Below are 23,319 nucleotides of genomic sequence, written 5' to 3'. Positions count from 1 at the left end.
TGAGGCTCACCCCAATGCTCAGCAGCGGGACTCAGCAAGACCCTTGCTACCAGCGTGCACACCAGGAGGGGAAAAATAAAGACATTTGTGGTTTTGCTCTGTAGTGACCCAGTGCCGTACCCAGCCTGGGGCAGCAGAGACCTGCCCCCAGCAGCCATGGAGGGGCACAGACGCCAGGGCTGAGGGGGCAGCATACCTCTGGCTCAGGCCTCGCTGCCGCGGCCGGGCTGCAAGCGGTGGAAGTAGAGCTGCAGCCCGTCATCAACGGGGTGCACGATGGGCACGGTCTGCATGGCGGGGTAGCTGGGGGTGGCCAGCTCCCAGCGGGCCGTGCTGACCAGCTCGATGGCCAGTAGCTTGAGGATGGCCTGTGCCAGCTCCTTGCCAATGCAGCTCCGCGCCCCACCGCCAAAGGGGATGTAGTGGAAGCGGCTCACAGCCTCCATCCGGGTGGCATTGAAGCGGTCTGGGTCGAAACCACCAGGGGGGCTCTGGTAGACGGTGGCCGTCTCATGCGTGTCACGGATGCTGTACATGACGCTCCAGCCTTTGGGGATCTGGTAGCCCTGGGGAGGGAGAGAAGAGGGGAGGAGTGTTACATACCTGTGCAGCTGGCTGTGCTTAGCAGAAGGTGAGCCAGTACCCAGGGACAGCCCCACCACATTGCTCAGCTGCTCTCCAGCTCCTTTTCTCCCCAGCCCAGCTGGGACCCATGGAGGTTGCTGGGTGCCATCTTCTCCTGAGCTACCCTGCCAAGCACCACCACTGTGCTGGACGCAGGGTGCTCGCAGGCAGTGGCAGGCAGCAGCTCCCTAGCAGCCCGCCAGCGTGCGAGGCACTTACATCCAGCTCGAAAGTCTGCAGCGCCGTCCTGTAGCCTCCAGAGACCGGGGGCAGCACCCGCAGCACCTCCTTAATCACACAGTCCAGGTAGCGCAGGCGGCTCAGCTTCTCCAGGCTGATGTCCGAGGGGCAGTGACAGCTCTGCCCCGATGGCATCCGGAGCTGGGGCTCAGCACAGGGACTGGGCTGGGGAAGGTTGGGCTCCGGCGGGGCACGGGGCTGGGGAGAATCTTCCTCCGTTGGGCCCTGGGGCTGGCTCTGGTCCTCACGAGCATCTTTGGCTGTGGGGCGGAGAAATGTCTTCTCGCTGTTGCTGCTCTGGGCTGTCAGGGTGTCTGGGCAGGGTCCTGCAGGACAGTGCTCACACTGCTGGTACAGCTCATGGGACATCAGCTCCTGCCTTATTTTTTCAATCACTGAGGGGTGCTTCAGTAGCAGAAGGATGAGGGAGGTGCTGGCACTAGCCGTGGTGAAAAAAGCAGCAAATATGAGCTCAATCGCTGACTCCTGGGAGAGGAAGGAAGGTGACAAGTTTGAATGCCATTTTAAACTGGTGGTGATTCAGACTGTTCTCACCTTTTGCAGGTTTTGGCCCTGTGCAGGGCCCTGGCCCCACCTCTGCTATCCAAAAACCTGCACCCACCCTGGGTTGGCAGGAGCCAAAACAAGACACACTTGTTCTTCCATTTCTGTATGAACTGGACATCCACTTGCCAAGTGACTGATGCAGAAACATAACTGAGATGAGTACACATCACCTCCAGTCCAGTTCTTCTGAGTTTTCTTCCCAAGATTTACAAATTTTAAAGAAGCAGCTTAACATGCATTTTAGCATACTGAGTGAAGTGCATTTCAAGCATTACGCTTTTTGTCTTCATCTGCCAATTCCCCTTTGCACCCAGCATTTACTTCTCTGCCCAGCCAGAGCTTATGGGGCTGCGTGTTTATGCATAAATCCTAGATGCGCTGGCAGCTAAAATGGGTTGCATTTGATCCATCTCCAGTTGTAATCGACCATTTGCTTGTCTGGGAGGGGACTCAAACCAACTGAGTCGAAAGCAGAAAGACCTCCCTGCCACAGCAGGTCAGCCAGGGAGGTGCTGCAGCCGGCAGGGAGCTCTCCCGCGGGGACGCACACACAGGCAAAGGACCTGCTTGCTTTTCAAGCTTTACAGCCTGAAGCAGAGCAGTGCTGCCAATAGCTCCGTAGCAGATGTGTCCGTAACAAGTTAGGAGGTTAGCCAGCTCAGACGGACCACGGCACAGTCAAATCTGTAATACGTGCCTCATCCCGGCTGACGGATCCCCACGCAGTCTCTTGGTCCCCTCCCAGGGACTGTCTGCAGGGTCTATATGGCACAGCACATGCCAGGCTGCTGCGGGCTGTTTGCAGCACCCTGTGATTGACTTTTGGAAATTGTTTTCCAAAAGTTAAGGGTTGCCTGGAGCTGGGTCATGGCACGTCACATCTGTGATGGCAAACATAATGCTCAAACTCACAGCACCATCTGAAGGTGCCAGCAGCTCCCTAGCACTGGGCTGGGAGCGCTGAGGCCAGAGGCCAGACCCAAAAGCCACGGGAGCAGCACAAGGAGAGAGCACAAGGAGCTGCCACCCTGGGAGGGGCTGGGACCTGGCTGGCACTACCCAGCACTAATCGCTCCAGCCCAGGGGCAAAGCAGAGTAAAACCCTCGGGGGAAACAGAGCAGTTTCCTTTCATGCAGCTATGTGTCTGGATTTTAAACTGTTCTGACACAACCAGTTTCTGAAGAGGTGAAGCCGAAAACACAGGGAAGGGCACCTGAAGCCTGAAGGTACCTGGAGCCAAGTCTGGTAAGGTCAAGGGTAAGGTAACAAGGATCACCCTTTGCTACTGTCCCCAGTGCCATATATTGGCTGGACTAGAAGCTTTCGCCAAAGTGCACCTCTCAAGGGCATCTTTCAGCTGAAATAAAACCTCTGAAATAATAGATCCCTGTCAACCCCTATCACACCTCCTGCAGGCGTTAGCAGGAATTTTTACATTCACAAGGTAGCAGGCCCAGATGAAAAGAAATCTCTCAGTGCCACCTCTTGCAATTAAACCCCAAGACATTTCAATAGCACGCAAGGAATTTAGGTCAGGCTCTGCAATTTGAAATAACAGCCCTTATGACTCCCTGCATCAACCTCTGACAGTGCTGCTATGTAAGGTGTGACACTGAGCTGCCGACTTTCCCTCCCTGCTTTTACAAGGCCAATAACCGATGACTGGGAGGCAGCATTAATACAGCTTCACCAGTATTGTCGCTGTGCTACAGCCCGACCCCCAGCCCTGGGAAGCGGGACCAGTGGTGTTACGGTTCCACCCAGCCAGCCAGTGACAGCACTGTTATCATAGAATCATAGAATTGCTGAGGTTGGAAGGGACCTTTAAGATCATCAAGTCCAACCATTAACCTACCCTGACAAAAAACACTTCTAAACTATGTCCCCAAGTACCACATTTACCCTTTTCTTAAACACCTCCAGGGATGGCGAATCCACCACCTCCCTGGGCAGCCTATTCCAATGTTTAATAACCCTTTCAGTGAAAAAATGTTTCCTAATATCCAGTCTAAACCTCCCCTGACATAACGTGAACCCATTTCCTCTCGTCCTATCACTTGTCACCAGGGAGAAGAGATCAACCCCCACCTCTCTACAACCTCCTTTCAGGTACTTGTAGAGGGTGATAAGATCTCCCCTCAGCCTCCTCTTCTCCAGGCTAAACAACCCCAGTTGCCTCAGTCTTTCCTCAAAAGATTTGTCCTCCAGAAGCCTCACCAGATGGTTGGTGTTTTTTAATCTTTCCAAGGTTTTACATGTTTTAAAACAGTACTTTTGGCAAAGTGATATGTTTTTAATGACCTTTACATTTCAAGGGCCCTGCTGAGTTCATGCTAGCAGTGCAAAACCACAGCGTATTTAGGAAAATTTCTGGGAAAATGGTCCTTCAAAATAATTTGAACAAAAAGCAAATTAGCGACTAGCGTATGCCAGTGTTTGGAGTGTCTCTCAAAGTCAGATAGATCCGTGATTCTGAGACATCTTTGGACTTTTTATCCAATTATACCATTTCACTGGATGAGAGCTCTACTAGTGTTTTAGTAAGAGTGGAGAACACTGCCATAATTGCAAGCATAGGCCGTTCGGTTTGCAAGTCATCTTGTTAAATACAGACAAGGTAGAAATTTTCTAACTGTAAAGGCACAGGGCAGCTTATGAATATACTATCATTTGAATCAGCTGGCCCAAGGTCACTGCCACGTCACTACACGTTACATTTAATATCTCCATATTCCATTCGTGGTCAGAGGCAGGGACATGATGAGAGGTCATGTAATTATTCGTGTGTAATATCCATGTGAATACTAACAGAGATTAATCAATCTTAATCACATTTTGAATCTGGCAATTATTTTTTAAAAACATATTATAATAAAACCCGTTCTATTAGAATAAATGTCTTTAATGACCTTTACATTTCAAGGGCCCTGCTGAGTTCATGCTAGCAGTTCTAATTGTATCTAATAGTCACTGTAAGTCTTTCAAATATTTTAGATTTAGAGATCACGCTTTTACAAAATATTTATAAAATATTAATCTTTGGATAGTTTTCCTTAAATACCTAAATGAATGGTGAAACTGTATGTTCAATCCTTTCAGACTATATTCAAATACTTTAAAACTATATTCAGCTGCTGTACCCATGCAAAACTGCTTCAAAACTTGTTATATAAATGCAGTGTCATCTGTCATTCACTGAATCATTCATCAAGTGACCTGGAGCTATGAACGATGCAGCACTAATCACAATTTTTTCCCAAGATCTTTGGCAAGTTACTCTCCACATTCAGTTGGTAGTTTGGGCTCTGTATGGACTACTGGGTTCATCCCTAAGTCACATTGATGCATCACATTGCATCATAGCAATCCATAAGCTAGATGATATAATTAATGATGAGGTGATAGGGAATGACTCGGAACCCATCATTCCATCCCTGGACCCATTTTGATATATTGTTGCAGAGATTTTTGGGCTCACAGCCCCAAGGAATAAGGTGACATGATCTACACGCCATGCCGTGCCCGATGCTGGGGGATGTTTAGGGAGCACACAACTAGCTCTAAGTATTTCCAAGATAGTATCTTGGAGGCTTCCAAGCGCACACTGATGTACAGAGCCTTAGCATAGCCACATAACCCTCCCAGCATCCTAAGTCAGGCTGAAGCCTGGTGGCCATGAAGAGGCAAGGTAGAAGAGGTATTTATTCCCTTTTTAAATACCAGCTCTCTTCTAATGCAAGGAGATGCAATCCTACAAGAGCATATAAGCATGCCGAGTCCAGGCTTTCCCACTTGCGCTGGAGATGGTCTCCTCAGAGTTAGTAAGAGGAGGGCAGAAGCCAGCGGCTGGTGGCAGGTCCCCATACAACCTCCCGCCCCTCAGCCCAGGTCTCTCAAACAGCCACCAAGTCGGACAGGACACTGCAAGGGGATTTCTCCTTACCTTTAGCTCCTGCATGGTGAATTCTTTGCCGTGCTCCTTGGCACTGTTTATTATGAAATCCAGAGCATCGCTATGATCTTCTGGGTTGTTTCTCTTCAATTTTTCCCGTATAGCCTTCTCCATAAACTCATGTAGTATGTCCCGTGCTTTGATTCCCTGCAGGAGGCAGACACAGTTCAGGAGAGCCTTAGGAACCGCCCCCCTCTCCAGAGAGACCGGGGGACCCCAAGCGTGGCAATCCTTAATCCCAGGATCTGTAACAGCAAGAACTGTTTAATCTGTTGCCCAGCCCCACAGCTTTGCAAGAGGCAGCATTTTGGAGGGACCTGCTGCAAATTCTGTTGCCTTGCTGTTGTGAACCAAATACAAGAAACCCCCTGAGAGGAAAAGACAGCAGCAAACCCACGGTACCGAGTCCAGAGGCATCTGCGCTGAACAAACCTATGGTCACATCAGATCAGAAAGAAGGTTGTCCAAAGGGACAAGAGGGAGTAACTTAATAAAACTGAATCCAAGCAGGGAGGCACATTTGAGACAGGAACAAATGAGTGGCTTTACCAGGGTATAGTAGATAAAACTGCATTAATCACACCCAGCTCATCTGCAGTTGTGTTGCACTCCTGTGCAGCAAAACATTTAGGTAAGATCTCAGCAAGTCAAGTGATCAGCAATCTCTTTGCAAAGTGGGATGGATGGATGGATGGATGGTCGGTCACAGAGCACATGGCTCTGTATCAAGATGCCTCCTGCCAAAGCCAGAAGGATCAGAGGGATGAAAAATGGCCATGACCAGATGTTGGGAAGAAGATACAAAGGCTGAGATTTGAGGTGGGAAGGACTGGACAAAGGAAACAGGGCAGGGAGCAAGGGGAAAGACAAGGTGACCTAAATGCAAGTTTAAGAGGTTGGTCTGGGGCCAGACAGGCTGTGGCTGACCTGAGAGAGGGCATGGAGGGCTGCTTTGCAGGGAAACTGGAGAAGGAAAATGAGCTTTGAACTGGTGGAGAAGAGCAGCACAGAGGCTGGGGGAGAATTGGGACTGGCTGGGTAAGGTGAGGCAGAGCTCACAGTGGAAATAAGAGATTGGGCAAGACCCAGCTAAAAGGGGCAGGAGACTTGAGCTGTGATAAGGGTGGAGAACCCAAAGCTGGTGGACAGAACGCAGACTGAAATGGGAGAGGAGGGGTGGAACACAGGACTGGTACGTAAGGCAGGAGTGTAGGAAGGCAGGGTAGCGGGGAAGAGATTGGGTTGAAAGAGGCAGAGGAGATTGTCCCTCTGCCATGTTCCCCTCCAGGACCCCTCGCTGTCTTTCTGCTGCTGGGGGACAAGGGACCAAGGACCATAAGAGGGTCGCAAGTCCTCGGCCTGCCCTGAGGTGCACAGGGAGTGCTAACCTGAGGTGCGCTGTGCCCACTTGCTTTTGTGCTCATGCCCGCACACCTCTCTGCCATGGGCTGACATGAGTCCAAGCAGGATGAGATGGGACAGAGAGAGGCCAGACATGATGGACTAACCAGAGCCAACAGAGGCAACATATGGGGTGAGGGAGGAGACGAGCCCTGCGCTGTACAATAAGCTGGAGGCAGTGCTCAGAGGGGCTGGAAGTCAACCAGGAGCAGGTGAGAAGCGCAGAGAGAAGGGGAGACAGCTGGGGTGGGCAAGACACCAGGCCCTCAGACCTGGAACAGGGTGCTGCAGATATCCTGGCCCATTGGAAGTGTCCCTTAGCGGGCCTGGGGACAGGGGGTCTGTGCCGCTGTGGCCCGGGTCCCTGCCCCCAGGCAGAGGGCGTGGGGCAGGCGGCAGTACCTTGCGCAGCCCACTGAAGGGTATGTTGAGGGGCAGGGAGAAGAGGTTTTCCACCAGCTGTTCAAAAGTTTTGGCCAGGTCCTTGAACTGCTTTTCCTCCAGGCGGAGCCCCAGCAGAATCCGAGCTGCAATGCGGAAAGTTAAGGTTTTAGCGGAGGAATAAACTGCGATGGAGCCCGGCTCCATGCACCAGCCCCGCAGCTCCCAGCTCACAACCTTCTGGATCCGTGGCAGGTAGCTCTCCAGGGCGGCGCGGCTGAACACTCTGGCCAGGATCTAGAAGGAGAAGGGGGGAACAGAGGCAGGCGGTTAAAGCAGGGGGTCCCACGTGCCACTGAGGCCCAAGCCGGGGCAGGAGGTGCCACCCAGGCTGCGTGCCCTGTCGGGGCAGCACGAGGCTCACCTTGCGGCGCTGGCGGTGCAGGTCACCGATGGAGCCGAGCAGGGTGTGGGAGCCCAGGATGATCTGAGTGCTCTGGGGCCACTGCGTGCTGACCAGTGTGTGCTCGCCCAGCAAGATCTTGCGGATATTCTCAGCGCCTGTCACCCGCACCACTGGCCGACCCAGGAGGTGGGTCTTGAAGACGTTTCCATACCTCTCCCGCCGGGAGCTGTGGAAGCGGGAGCCCTGGGGACGAGCCGCAGGTCAGCCCGTGGTTCCCACCAGCCCCTTCCCACCCCGTCCCCGTTCCCGTCCCCCTGAGCCTTACCTGGAGCAGCCACTGCAGGGTCTCCCCGAAGAAGGGCCAGCCCATGGAGCCCTTGGGCAGGGGCAGGGCGCTGGCGCGGTCCCGGCTGAGGCTCCAGCGCAGCGCCCAGAGGTGCCGGCACAGGATGACCAGCAGCGCCAGGGCCAGCAGCGCCAGCGCCGCCGCTTCGGGCCAGGAAAGCCCAGCCGGCATCCTCCTGCCGGGCGGCGGCAGACGGGGCGGCGGCGGGTCCCCGCCCCGGGGGCGCGGGCGGCTCGGGGGGGCGGCCCCGGCGGCTGTCAAACGCGGGGGGCCGAGCGCCCCGCGACTCCGCTGCCGGCGGCGGGCGCTCCGCGGCTGGCCCTGCCGGCTGCTGCCCGCCCGGCCCCGCTCGCCTCCTGCTGCCGGTTCGCCCCTCGGCCACATTTATATAGATATTGGCCACTTACGCCCGATCCACCTTCGGAGATGACGTATCCGCTGCATATTTAAGCAGCGAGGCCAAGTGCGGTGATTGGAGCGGGAGAACCGGGGATAGTGACTGCCGGCAGAGCAGCCCCCCTCTCCTCGGGGCTGGGGGCCCGTCGACCCTCTCCCCCCCACCCCGCGACGGCACGGCGCTGCCGGCCGCGGCCCCCCCCCCGCTCCGGGCAGGTCGGCCCCGCGGAGGAACGGCCGCCCCTCGGCGCGGGGTGCGGGCTCTGCCCCGCGTCCCGCCGGGACACCCCCCCCCCCCCGGCCGCCCCCTCGGCCCAGCCCTTCCCGGCGCCGGGGGAAGGAAGCGAGTCCCGTCCCGGGCTCCCCCGAGCGGGGAGCGCCCCAGCCCCGCTCCGCAGGCCCCGCCGCCCCGGACGGCAGCGGTAGCCGGGGAGATCCCGCAGCTATCCCGGCCGCACCCCGCCGGCGGGGCCGCCCGGACCCCCGCCCGCCTGCCCGGGGGTAAAGCACCAAAGAGCCGGGACCTGCACAGGTCCCAACGAAACCAGCTCTGAGGTGCGTTCCAGTGCGTGAAATTGAACAGGAATACGGGCGAGGTTTATATTACTGTATTTAGACCGTCAATAACTTAAAAATACAGCGAAAAATGTACATTATTTTTACATGTTCCATTTGGTTTGTATTTGTTAGACATTCTCTTTGTGTCTAAAATAGCCAGGAGGGGACAGTGCAAAGAGACGGTGGGACGAAATGCTAATCGCTGGGATGAGTCTGGCGGTAGAAAGCGCCTACTGACAAACAGATGCGGCACGAAACCAACAGTGGCAAATCTATTCCTTACTGCAACCTGGGGAAAAGAACCCGGGATCTTACAAAAGTACAGTTAGAAATAGTAACCCTGAGGAACAAAACCAAAACAAAACGTCACATTATAAAGAACTCAAATGGTTATTTACATTCACAACCTCAAGATTAAACCCTTTTGGAGAACAAAGCCTATAAGCCCTAGTGCTAAATAAATATCAAGTCTAGTTCTCAGGTAGTTTTCAAAGGTACTAAAAATCAGAAGATTTTTTAATACCTCCAGACTACAAAATCTGGTATACAAAATTTTGTCCAATCACTTTAAGGCTAATATACATTTAATGCAAGAAAATAACAGGCGGCATCTGAAATGCAACTATCTCAATGCTTAAAAACCATTAAATTAAGATTCATCCAGAAAACAGCAACTAAGAGGTCATTTCTCAAATAATTCCTACCTGGAGCAAAATTTTGGACACCATGTCTGCAGATATTTAAATAACGTATTTACAGTTCAGCTGTTCCATGTACAATACGATTGAGCTGTTTTTTATTGTACAGCCTTGTTTTTCACCATGTGTTTACAATATACAAAATAGTATTCGATCCATTAAAAATACGTACAAAGAATTGTTTGCCGAAGACTCCGTGTACAAGCCATCTACTGCGTTTTTCCTTTACTCGGTCAAACGAATGTCCTAACTGATATCACTGTTTGCTTAGTAGAAATAGTGGCTAAGAAATACCTCTTGGCATGATGAGATACCATCGATTTAAGATGCTTATGTGTGCTGGGACATACCATTCACTAAACTCCTAAGTTGCTTTACCACAGTCTCTATTAGCTTCTGCTTGTCACGATCATTCTTCCTGAACTGAGCAAAAATGTTGTTCTTTTTGCTAGAGTCTCTCATTCTGCAGAAATAAAAGAACAAATGACACAGATGTGTTAGAAAAATAATTTGAAAAGGAAAAATCTGACTATTTAAATAGGTTTACTTTTGTTCCTCTTTTGATCTTTGTGCTAATAAGAACGGAAAGATTACAAAACCTGTTATCTATACGTACTTAAATTAAACTTCCGCAATGCGGAACTCGTTTTAACAAATATTACTTCACAAATCGCCCGTAAGTATTAAGCAAATATGACTTCGGCAGGAACCAAATGTGTTAAGAGAGAAGCTAACCAGAAAACCCGTTAGTATCATCTGCTTCCATGGTCAGTTCAGACTCAAGGAACGGGAGTGTGTTTTTCACCATCAAATTGCCTGATATCGTTATTGTTATCTCCCATATCAATAGATTTAAAAACGAAGTTTGGGAAAGGAAATAAATTAAAGCGAGAGTATTTTGTAACAATATAGGAGATACGTACCCTCTGTGAACTCTGCAAATTGCGTATTCATCGCAGGCGGGAGAGGAGAGAAAACACCGTTAGAAAATGCCTTTCAATCACAGTATATTTCGATCCGGTTTTTAAAAGCACATTGATACTCGGCTGGCGGCAACCCTGCCCTCCCCAACCCACTCGCAAGCCCAGCCGAAACGCTCACCCCGGCTTTTACCACGGCGAAAAAAAAAACCCAAAACACGCGTTTCCCTTCCCTAAAGCGGCAAACTCGGGGCAACCGCAAAACCGCTCCTGGGGCTGCGGCGGCACCGCCCGCGGTTCTCGGTACCCGGTACCGGCACGGCGAGGAGCTGCCGCCGCCGCTCCCGGGAGGTCGACCCCGCTCCCCCCGTTCGTGTGCGCAGCGCTCCCAGCCCGGCACCCACGGGACGACCCGTGGGTGCCGGGCTGGGAGCGCTGCGCCCACGGTCCTGCCCCACCGCCCACTCGCATCCTCAGCTTTCCCCCTCCCCCCCGCTATTCCCCGCACTTACTTCTCCAGCAGCGTGAGTGCCGTGCCGGGATTGACCCGCAGGTATTTGGAGGTGGCTTGCCCGTAGTCAGCCAGGTAGGTGGACCAGTCCCACACCATGAAAAGGTCCAGGAGCTGGGGGGGATTGGGGAGAAAAGGCGGGTGAGGGAGCGCCGAACAGCTCTGCGGGCTCTGCTCTCTCTCCGGGAGCGCAGCCGACAGCCCTTTCACCTGCACATCTTCTTTAACGCCTTCTCGCCTCCCTCCCTGCGCCGGGAGGCGGCTGGGCAGGTTCGGCCCGAGGAGGGATGCTGAAGGTTTCACGCTCGGCTGTTTCGGGAGCTTGTTTTACCGTGGGGAGCGAGAAGGGGATGCTCGCCCCTGTTGCTGCTCACAGTAATTTAAACCAGAGGTTCAGGTAGTCTCAATTAAGTGAATTAAACAACCCCTGCTGCACTCTCCATGGTGACCGATCCCCATGACTCAGCCCCAAGCCCTGGGCACACTTCTGGCCCAAACAAACCCCAAACACTTAAATGGGGGAACAAAAAAGCCTCCAAACACAGTCCTGCATCTGAGTGCAGTTTCAAATCAGGCCTTTGATTCTCAATCTTGGAGTTGCTGTTCAACGAAACAGCCTGCTTTCGCAAGCAGACGCCAAGCCTAACCTCCAGCAGCCAGCAACCCTGCAGCCCTCAAAGCCTAATTCCCCCTCTGCCATCACAGGTGCAGACCAGGCACCGCCAGGCCCCCTGCCCAGGCTGCCCGGGGCCAGGGCACAGGCGGCCCCACTCGCTCGGTGGAGCTACCTGCGGGCCAGCCGGCCCCACTCCCACTGACGTCCATGGTGGAGTGCCCCAGCTTCCCCCCGCGTCTGATGCCTGGCCTTGTCCTGCTGCTGAGGGCTAACGCGGGCTTGTTCTCAGGCTGCCCTGTGTTAGCCAAACCTACTCTAAGAATAAGCGTGGGGAACCATTAGCAATGCTGCCCCGGCTCGTGGTGCCCATGGCTGCTCAGCTGAGCTGGGTCCTCAGCGTAATCCTGCTCCCCTGAGGGCCTTGCTACATCATAATGCCTGGAAAGGTGGGGTGGAACAGGATTTTCCATAACAATACCACTTTAAGAAACATAAAACTACTGCACCTCACAGTATTTTGCTATTTAAAGAAAGAACCTTTTTCACTTTAAACATTTGCTCCTGCTAAGCCAGACCAGAGCAGTCACAGCCGGGGCACAACAGCAGCAGCCCTGCTCCCGCAGCAGGCGCCCGCTCCTCTGACTGCTCAGAGCGCGCTGAGAGCAGGACTACGCCCCTGAGAGCCTGGCCTTATTCAGGCTGCTCAGGCTGATAAAACGGCACAAATCTCCAGGAATGCTCATCCCCAAAATTATAATACCAACTTCATTACAAAATAAAAGCATACACCCGGTCTTCACAGCTTCAAATTTATATGCTTTTCTTTCTCCGATTTTTTCCACTCCCTAACCCCCTTTCTTACATTATTTTCAAATAAAGTGTCTAATTTAAATAAATTATTTTCTAATTAATTATTCCTTTCATATTTGTAGTATAGTCTTTTATGAATGTGTAGTAACGTTTCCTGGCTTTATAATGGACCTGACACAGTTACTGCTCTGTTGTTCCAAAGTCCTTCAGGGACCATTTGAAAACTCAGCGACATCTAGATTTTACATTTGACTATCTCATTTGGGTGAAAGGTGTGTAAAAAGCAAGGTGGCTATTTCATTCTTCACTGACTACATATCCACAAGAGCCATCAAGGTCAAATGCAAACAGTTTTCTCACAAAGCGCTTTCTCAGGATGGGCACCATCAATTCTCCTACTGAGCTGGAGTGAAGAGAACACGCCTTTAGTCACTGAACAGACAGACTTGGGAAGGCTCTGATAACTCAGGAATTAGTGGCATGGTCTCAGTTGCTGCTGCATGTTACTTATCATTTCTTATTACTTGCGTTACAACAGTCAGTAGTGCCCAGTCCTCACAGAGGCTGTATGATACGTTCAAAAGCACTCAGAAGCACTATGAGATGGGACAAGCAGACACACAACGCAAGTTGCGAGGATGAAGCTGAAAACCACAGGAACACAAACTACATAATCTGAAGACTTGATGTTCCCTCTCTCTCTTACAGAGAAGCAAACAATGTATTAATAAATTGCTACTAAATACAATGTCACTTGCCATGAGCTCCACATGGGAGATAGTCCTTAAGAAAAGACCGTGCCAATGCTCCTGCAGCAGCTGCTTTCAGTAAATCAGAGGTGAAATATTTCATTTCTTGTCCCTATTGTAACATTGAAATTGAGGATTCTGGGTAAATCCTAAACAACCCTGAAGGTCTGTATGCTGTTAGCAACGTGCAACCCAAAGCCATCGATGACTGATACAATTACAGTGCTGACAAGTTCAAAGAAACTTTCCTGCCAACATCGCAAGAGTGATTTTCATATCATACTTTCAGTGCCTGAATCAGCCATCTGATTGTGCCGTGGCTCCGGGACATCTTAGTGATAGTGACGGCTGGGGTGGAAGATTACACCTCATTTGTCACCTGATCAAACACAGGTAGGCATGTAGGGCTCTAAACAGACCATGGAGTCTGCTGTTTTTCAACACAGGGTAAAACAATGTCCCAAGAAAATATGAAGCATATTCTGCGTGCTCCAAGACAGTCCTGGCTCTGAGGAGTGAACACCATGAGAGACACTATTAGCAAGGGGGATGTACCTGTCCCCTGCTCCACACTTGGTCAAAGAGCTGCACACAAGCAGACTTGTGCGAATAAACCTCCTAAGTCAAAGCAGCTGTCGTGACACGTGGCAGATAACACGAAGGACCAGGGACATGCAATCAAATGACACATGCCACTCAACCATAGCTCCCTTCCCTCCTTCTGCGCATGTGTTCAGGGGCTGCAGTGTGACAAACGTGCCCTGCTGCTGGAGTAAATGCTACGGAGCTGCAGACGCTACTGGAGACTGGACTGCTGCTGTGCACAATTATGCATTGTGCGTTTTGTCCCCCTCACAGCTGCAGGCATATTGCTGTACATAATGGGCTTTGACAGCACGTACTGTACTCTGTGGGTGGGCAAGAACTGCCTGGTGAGCAGCTCTTCGGATCCGTGTCCTGGCCATTCAGATCACCTGCATCTGACTTGGCACTTGGCGGATGTACAGTCAGTGCAGGCACTTTGCGAGGGGAGCAGGTTGGCGAGCAGCCAACAGCAGCAAGGACAGGCTAGCAGGAATGAGCTGCCGCTCCCAGGACCGTCACACTCGTATGGGAAATACCTTCAACCTACCTATACAAAGCTTCCCCCGAGCACAACCCCAAATTCACCTTCACTCCTCCAGCCATGCTGCAGAGGTATTGACCCTACACAGTGCTTCAGCTTCTGCTATTCTGTTTCTTTCTGATTTACACTGCCTTTTGCTACAAAAATGCATGCCTTATTTAAATGAAGCACTTTGGTTCCTCTTGCTCGTATAGAAAGACCTCTATTAAAGTAGGACTGTCTTGGCCACAGCCAAGACAGCCCACCCATTTTAAGATGCATAAAAATATTTGGGCTACCTGATGTGATTTGAACATACTCTTGGAAAGACAAAGCTGGTAATGAAGCACTGGCCTACCTAATCCTTCGGTAGATTATTTTTATTTTAGTAAAGGATAAAGTTATCTTGAAATTTATACATAAAGATTATTGAAAATAAGAGAAGAACATGAAGATACAAAAAGGCTGGGTTTTAATTCATGCAAACAGAGAGCTACATGAAATTCATCATGAAAATTTGGCCAACTCTTCAATAGAGGAGAACACCCCCACAACTTTTTCCCTATATTTTTGCTGTATTTTCATTCAAATAGATGCATATTAAAATGATTTTATAATGTGACAGGGACTAGGTGTGTGCAAAACCACAAGGAGAGGGAACAGCCCTTGGTAATGTTACACAGTACTCAAGGTGAAGATATAATGGAAATAGTTTGTGGATTTGGCTTGACATAATGACGTGACTCATACTACAGAGATCTAATATGTGGGATATGTTAAGTTCCACTGAAATAAAAGGAGGTTGTAACTCTCTGCAGTTTTAAATACTGTGATTACTACTAATGTGGAAAAAGAAAAATTATATCAAGGGCAAGTCTAATCATAAAAGCACTAATTTTCCCAAAAAGAGTATCAGCTACAATTAAAAAAAAACCCCAACAGTTAGAGGATTTAAGTTCAGGTGAGCTCGCCCCACAGCTTCTCACTTGTGAAGCATGAAGTACAGGAGAATTTGCTGGTTCTGTGACAGTAGTTCTTATTGTGGCAAATAGAATCAACCTGTTAAAGGCCAAATTAAAGCAACATTTCCCTGCTACTATTTTATCCACTAAAACTGTCACTGTTACCAAGACAATAACTGAAAATAAGATGTATTGTCTAGCAAGGAATGGTCCACACTGACATACACTGCAGTAAGAGAAATATATGCACAGAGTAGGTTCTGGCAATAAATATTTTCCTGCCTCAAAAATCAACCCAAATCCACAGTGTAGCACATCACATTGCGCTGCTGGCTGTGACTTCTTCAAGGTTAGAATGTGCATTCTTTGCCTTGAATTTATAATAGGAAATGCATCTTTCCAAAGTTAACATGTACACAAAATACTTCAAACCAGACAGAAAGGCAATCTCTCCCGCCACCCTCAGAGTCTGGAGGCCGAGCAGACCATTAGGTGGTAGGCAGCCACTCAGCCCCACCCAAGGAGCCACCCAAGGGTGCTCTGTCAGAACCAGCTTATCACACAGCTGAAACGCTGTGAAGCACTGAATAAACTATACATACTCTACTACGCAAGAACAATGGCACTGTTGTACTCTCTTTATCCCATAACAACCATGAAAAATAAGAATAAGCTAAGACAGGCAATGCTATACCTGAGAATTTTACAATGAAGCAGAATATCCTCCCCTGGGAGCAAGGGAAGCCCTTCTGACTAGGAATAATTTGCGGAGAAGTACGTGTACCTCTGTGTGTGTCTGAGTCATTACCAAACAAAAGGAACAAGCTTTATCCTTTCTAGTATACCAGATAGTGTCCAATAGACTGTCCACTTACATTTCCAAGATAGAGAGGGTACACACTTCTGCCTTACTTAGAGGAATTGCCTCTTCTAAAGGTTTGACAGAAGGGGAACCTTTATCCAACATCTTGGAACCATCAGGCATGATGATCAGAGCACAGCATGTTCCTTTTACTGTATAGGCAAAAGATGGTTTGCCTTCTCAAACCATCACATTATTAGTCACACATATACTTCTAACACTGTAGATAACTTAGGCCTCTAGTTGCTTTTCTGCACTTGCATTTTGAATGGTGTCCTACAATACCTTGATTTTCTAACTTTTTGTTCATGTCTATGTATTTTCTAAATGTCTTTTATGTCTAACATCAGCTCTTTCTGCTTGAAATAAATACCCCTTGGAAAAAAAAAAGGTGTTCATATATACTTACATAAAAGGCTATAGTCATCTCTTACATTATACAGATAACACTGCTATTTTTAATTGACTTTTATTTTAAACAAAACAATTTGATTGTAAAATTTACTAAAATATTTTTTGGTTAAAAGAGGTTCTACTTTAAGACCTTGATAGCTAATGGGTTCAGTTAACACAAAACATTACAATATTGATGCTATGGGGGGAAAAAAGTTAACCAGAATTCTGGTTTCAAATAGGGCACTTGCACCTATTCTTCAATGTCAGTACACTTGCTTTTTCCCAATATCTAGGCGATATGGCCACGTCTGGATAGAAATTACTGGCAATCATTGCTCAGTAAAGCTTTGTCTTACACTACCTAAAGTCCTGAGCAGCTCAGCCGTAGTCCTGTATTTAGGCCATCTTGTAATTATGTGAGAATTTTGTGCACTGGGAACTGCTGGAATCGACCATCCGGCCCTTTCAATCCTGTTTGAACCTCTTGTCACATCGTCAAATATCATAGAGATGCCCTTTCCTTTTTACTTTTGGGCATCTGTCAGGAATAATCTCGGAAGAGACCACAACTTTGGGAACTAGCTATGCAGAGTCAACAGAAAGGCTTTGCAGAAGGAAATGGGGGCAGTGTCCATTTGACAACACTAAGCATGTTGGTTGTACTAGAAAAAAAACGTAATTTTAAATTATCAAGGTAGCTAAGTACGAGTTGGGATGGTGCCGTTATCTCTTCTGAAGTAGCAAGAGTGTGAGCAAATAGCTTTGGTTGTACAACAGGCACCAGCGATAGAGGAGCTGGAGATAAAAATGAGGAGTTGTACACTTAATATCCTGCTTACCTTTCCATAAATCCAAATATTCCTTCAAAAGAAAAGCAATTCTTTTAAACGTATCACTGTCAGTTATGTCCTTCTGGTCCACTCTCCTTGCTCCCAAGCTGAATATTTCTTATGCTAAACAGTTTATTAACCCCTAATCACCCAGTTACTTCTAGACTTGATTGCATGTGTAATTACCTTTTGTCAGGTACAATTTGCCTGATAAACATGTCAGAACACTTGCTGCTTAGTCTGTTGAAACAGATAAATGCTGTCTTTCCACAGCCTTGGGGCATAATTAACAGGGAAAAAAAAAGGCAGTTATAAAAACACACAGAAGCTGATTCAGTGAGGCAGGAGTTCACAGCATGCAGCCCGCCAAGGCCCATTGCCTGGCCCGCTATGCTTGCCTGAGCGCTTATTGAGTTCCAGCCTGCTGTGACAGGGCAACAGGGGCAGCCCTCAAAAACTGAGATTTAAAGCAGGTTTCCACGTGAACTTCAAAAAAAAAAAAAGTGGGATGATGCCTGTTTGGGAAAAAAAACCAAAACGAAACGAAACAAAACAAAACCCCAAACCCAAAGTAAAGCAGCAGATAATGATATCGGTAGAGTCCCACATAACTGTTATGTGTTATACGCTCAAGTAGACTCGCTGGGATGGGACCAGGAATCGAAAAAATTAAAATATGGCAAAGGTAAAAAAAAAAAAAAAAAAAAAGAAAGGTCAGGAAAAGCAAAAAGGGCAAGAGTTAAAAAAAAAAAAAAAAAAAAAAAAAAGCTAAAAGCTTTGTGGCATTCTTGGCCTCAGTTGCTTCTGATTTCTGCTCTATAGTGTTTGCAGGTTATGTACCCACGCACTACAGGGAGTGCAAAAAAAGAAATCCTTACCTGACCTCTGGATAACCCAAACAGGAGATTAGCCCATTTCCAAGCAAAGCAGGTTGTCACACTGTTAGGCCAATTGCTTCTATTGACACTTTGCATAAACATCTTACACAGGGTGATCAGAAAGGACTGTTATGCCATTAACGCTCTTTTTATTTTTTTATACCTAAGCCTTACAGAATAAAGGCCTTTCTGAGCAAGGGATAACAAAAGGGTCAAAAGGTCACAAACATTCTTTTCAGTAGGTAAAAATCGGGGAAGTTTAGATTCATTGAAAAGTGCAAATTGGGACTTTTTTGCATCTTGCGACATTTCAGCACACTCAGCTTTTTCTAATTTTACTTCTAGTAAATTAATTAATCTACTTAATTGTGTATTTTTACTTTTACTTTTAAATAAGAAAATGCTAAAAGCTTCATTTTAGGAAATAGCAAGCTGTCTAATCTTCTCAGCTAATCAGTAATCTAAACAGATTTAGACATTACCATTAAAATCCTCATGAGGAACAGTGTGAAAATTTTTCTTGACACTTTTTCTTGAAGTGGTACAACTGAACACTCTCTCATATACAGTTTTCACCTATAATTTACACAGCATGTGGTTTGCACCATGTACAGCAAAATATTATATATTTTCCTTTGTTTTGTTTCTGCTTTGATCAGAGATGGAAACAATCTCCCTTTAATAGTATAAAAGCCACCTGCTGGGCATCGCAGACTACAGCTAATTGGTAAATTCTTTGAAATTTAGATATAATGGATTTTGACCTCTTCAATTAAAAAAATCCCAAAGCCTAGAATACTGGTGAACTCTTCTGGGAAATGAACAGTGCCAAGCATATACAACTGCAAGCTATGCCAAGTCTTTTCTTAGGAGAGAATACACAAATAATATCCCATTTTTTTTCCTTGAGGATGAGTGGCTTTTGATCTAGAAAAAAAGCCCCATGATTGTTGTTAGCTATATATCATTTAAGTTATTAAGATAAAGGAATAGCAAATTAATTAATATTTCAATTATTACTATTTGTATTTCAGTTTGGAGCTAAAAAGCTCCAGAGATGAAGGGAACTTTTTCATTCTAAACACAGACGTTACAAAAGCTACTCACAAATGTCCCACTCCAACATTTCCCACCCCAAGGAGCTCACACACACCTTTTCGTCAGAAGAATGAACAGGTCTGATGACTGAAGAGGAAGCCTGTCAACCAGAATCGTGGTTGTTTCATAATTTCTGACATAATGTTAACCTTTCAGCGGAGCTGTGAACTCTGGAGCAGCGCTGTCTTCCTTTTGATAAAACATTTATTTATACTCTGCCCATCATAATGGAGCCATGATCCCTGCCTGGGACTTGTAGGCACTGCAGTAACACAGCTACACACCACCACCACTTTCTTTTTAGTGTCTGCTTATATTTCATGCACAAGTACGCGTGAATATATATTACACAGGTATACACTTACTTCCAACGGATTAACAAAAAACCCTGCACGAACATGAAGATAACACCCTCTTTAGTTCACCAAATGTTATCTCCCTGTTTATTAAAGCATGCACACCATGAAAGCACTTACTAGATTGGAACTAAAACATGAAGGACCAGAATCAGAACTGGACAAAGACAAGTCTTGTTCACTCTAAACTTTTCCTGATCACAAAGGAACAACGGACGTATCTAAAATACAGATATCAAAGTCCAGCTTACAAGGAAAAAAGACAGAGTTTGCTAATTGTAGAATAACACCATACCAACCAAATGCAATTATCACTTAATCCGTTGGTGTTTGTTACTGCTGACAAATATCTTGTTAGCCTGGTTAGCAAGTCTGCCTGCCACTTGCCAAAATATTTTGTTTTATTTACTCCTGGTGACTTATTTTGTGAATGTGGTGAATTTTAAAATCCCCCCCTACTGATCACATAACTGGAATAACACACATTGGTCTTGTATTTCAAAGTGTAAATTGATCTCTTGATCTGTGAATGTCTCCCTATAGTTTATGCTACCCTTTTTCTGGATTGGTATAACAAATGCATTTTCAAAGTGATGTTATGGGGACTTAGCTATGCAATTCCCATTAGTGTCAATGGGGGTCGCAGGCTAAATTCCTAGGCAACGCTTTGAAAATTGAGCCCTGGATTTTCAAAGGAAGGATAGTTTGTGTTAGAAAGGCAGTGTCTTTCAGTTTTTAAGCCACTGCATTAAAACGTGCTTTTTTTTTTTTTAAGCACTATGCATTTAGAAATTGTGCCTAAATTGGGGACATTTAAATGTTCACAAGAATGAAACGGGTTTATATTCAAATGCTTCCATCTGTTTCAAATTTATAAGAGAAAATCATATCTGTCACTATCTTGAATGCTGGGATACAATCTTAAACACATTTGCAAGTGTATAATATATAAACTCAGAGGTTATGACAGCTGAACCATTGGGAATTGTTGTTATACTAAGAAAAGAAACAGAAGTTACTTGTGGTGAAATAAGTCCTTTATAACCTAAATTCTCTGAAAGGGCAGAATTCTTTCCTAAAATGTGGACGTTGAACCACTGTGAGAGATGCCTGGTCTTGTTATATTCATGAGCAAGCCCAAATACCTTTTTTATTCTTGGGCACTTCAAATGAACTTAGGCCTGCCACAAAATAAAACGCTTGCTGTTGAAGTCACGCGAACAAGCTTGTTGCCGTTACCATAACCAGAGAAACACTTACAACGTATAATTTTTACAAATCCCATTAAAACTTCAAGCAGCCCAACTTCTGAAGAAAGTCAGTGAAAAACAGTCACCGAGGCAAGTATAAATTGCTAGGTCCTACGCAATATACAATATAGCAACAAGTAATACCTCTTCAAAGAAGATTTGTTTAATTACAGTGCAAATGTTTATTATGAAGTGTGTTCTTCTTCATCATTAAAGAATAAGCTGGACTAGTAGCAAAAGAACCGTCTTTTGAGTCTAGAAACAGGGAAGAGTTTGAAAAGCAGGAGTCTGGCAGACAGTCAGGCTCCAGAGGGCACAGGCTCGGGCCAAATTGCTCCTGTCAAGCCCGTTAGCCCGTACATGAAGTCCCTTTAGACAAAGCATAAAACTATGTCAATGGTAAAATCTGTGTGGATTAAAAATTGTGTATTATGCAATGGTCAGGTCATTCACCATTTTTTTTTTGTTTTGGAGCTTCTGACGCAGAGGCGTACGCGCTCCAACAGCACGCAAGGGTGAGAAGTGCAGCCCCCCAAAACAGGACATTCGCCTCTGGCCTGAACGAGACCTTGAAAATACAATTTCAGTTTTTAAAATTATGGAAACATTTAATATAGCACAGTTAAATTTAAGCTGTCGTTTTCATTTGGCTTCTGCTTTTTTCTCTTTTAAACACAGACCTGCAAGTAGCCCTTCAACATTGAAATTTACCAAAACTACTATTAACTGAAGATGTATTTTTTACAGTTAAGTTCAAATAAACTTAAATTTTCGATAAGCGTTTTTTTTTTTCAACTGCACAAGACTTGTAAGAGGCTGGCTTTAAAGAATTTGTATGTCTACAAAATAATGCCATAAAAGGCATGGGATGTGGCACTGTACCTTAAAATATGTTTCTTAGGGATTAAAACTGTATCATTTGTATCAATACTTCCTGTAAAAATCCATTTGAGGTGTTTCACTAAAAAGATGTATTCAAAAATTTCAAAATCTAATGTTAAAACTAGATTTAACCACCTTCTCTGGTTTAGAGAAGGTGGAACTAATTAAAAATCATCTAACTTGGTGTAACTGGAATAAAATTTAAATGCAAAAAAAGTCCACTTCAACTTCCATAGTACATTCTGGAATTGAATACTCTTGTCCCATTTGTCATATTTAAAATTTAGCAGAAGCCATGTGACTAGCTCTAGATGCTTTCAGTCTCACCAGAGGTCAGTATATACACTATACCATGAACAGTCATTCTCTGACAAATGCTGTTTTGAACGAACTAATCCAAACTGCCCTTGTATACACCCATACCTAATCTATAAAGTCAGGCTGCTGTTCCCTGGAACTAAACATCCATAGTGGTCTCCCCAAGCATAATTACAACTCCAAGTTTAAATTTCAGTCCGAATGCTTCTAGGCTCGAGGAAAGGTGTTTTAGACACACGGTCCTGGTGTGCGAATGTAAACTGATGCCTACAGGAAGACAAGTAAGCATGGCACAACTCCACAGCATCAGGCTTGGGCTGACAGAGGAGGCAAAGACGAGCCACTTCAGCTCTTTGTGCGAAGCTGCAATGCAGAACTGACCCAGGAAGCCACCAACCTGGTCACTGGGAATTAGCAACTCGGTGGTAGAACGGGATATTTCCTTTTCCTAGCTTTCCAGTTATTTCTTGTCATATTTTGACTTGGACCAAAACACTAGAGGAAATGACATCTGAGGAACATACTGAAATTACATTGTTAGAGAGATTGAGGTTTCCAACCTAACAGAAAGATATATGTCAGGTCTATAAGGTTTATGAGCACCTCTTGAATCTGCAGCATTTGGTCTCCACATAGGTCAGTGATCTCTAGTGTGCACTATGAAACACATCATCTCCACTGAGGTAATCTGGGGTTCTAACAGCAGGTAGGGGAAAATAGTTTGTTTCAACACAACAGTCTAATTATTTTTTAAATTAAAATGTTTTGGTTCGGTTTGGTTTATTTATAAGATTTGTGCGGTTCTCAAAAAGCTGCAGATCTAAAATAACAAAAAATCAGTCTCAGTGCTCCATATTATTCTCTTATGTGGCCATCAAAGCGCTCAGCATTTTATATACGAGGCATCTCCCTGAAAAGCCTGCGCAGGAAACAGATACGAATATAGCAACTGTTCAGTAAAGTATCTCAGCTGATCTTGGGTGCTGAGTTAGAATATGTGGAAAGCCACTGAAATCTAAGACATAATAGGCCAGAAGCCAGCATAATTTTGTTTGCATCCGGAAACAAAAATCCAATGCAATCCATAAGCATTACAGATGTGCTCATCATGAGTTTACTGTAAACAGATAGTTATTTCTTCCAAACTAGTGCACTCAGGGTACGGCTGCATAACCACCCTTCAGAGCAGATGAAGTTACATCCCTT

General features: G+C 46.6%; 2 protein-coding genes across 3 annotated transcripts in view; both read right to left on the bottom strand.

Moving 5' to 3' along the window:
* Positions 1–203: 203 nt before the first annotated feature.
* On the bottom strand, positions 204–8,089 carry CYP26C1 (cytochrome P450 family 26 subfamily C member 1; the record flags this gene model as incomplete). Its single annotated transcript, XM_082486749.1, has 6 exons — positions 204–566; positions 844–1,350; positions 5,376–5,531; positions 7,188–7,463; positions 7,591–7,815; positions 7,898–8,089. 6 exons carry the CDS (start codon positions 8,087–8,089, stop codon positions 204–206), a joined length of 1,719 nt encoding a protein of 572 aa, XP_082342875.1.
* An 818-nt stretch (positions 8,090–8,907) lies between these two features.
* EXOC6 (exocyst complex component 6) overlaps positions 8,908–23,319 on the bottom strand; it is a gene marked incomplete at its 5' end in the record, with an annotated part of 96,090 nt that continues 81,678 nt past the window's right edge. For both annotated transcript variants that reach the window (XM_082486183.1, XM_082486182.1), the window contains 2 exons: positions 8,908–10,033; positions 11,003–11,115. In XM_082486183.1, the coding sequence (XP_082342309.1) occupies positions 9,901–10,033; positions 11,003–11,115 (246 nt within the window). In that variant the 3' untranslated portion in view covers positions 8,908–9,900. The remainder of the gene's footprint in view (positions 10,034–11,002; positions 11,116–23,319) is intronic.

This window comes from Vanellus vanellus, assembly GCF_965231255.1.
Source record: "Vanellus vanellus genome assembly, chromosome: 7".
In the NCBI taxonomy this organism is placed as follows: Eukaryota; Metazoa; Chordata; class Aves; order Charadriiformes; family Charadriidae; genus Vanellus; species Vanellus vanellus.
Note: the sequence above shows the minus strand (reverse complement) of the source record. Positions and strands in the feature narration are given on the sequence as shown.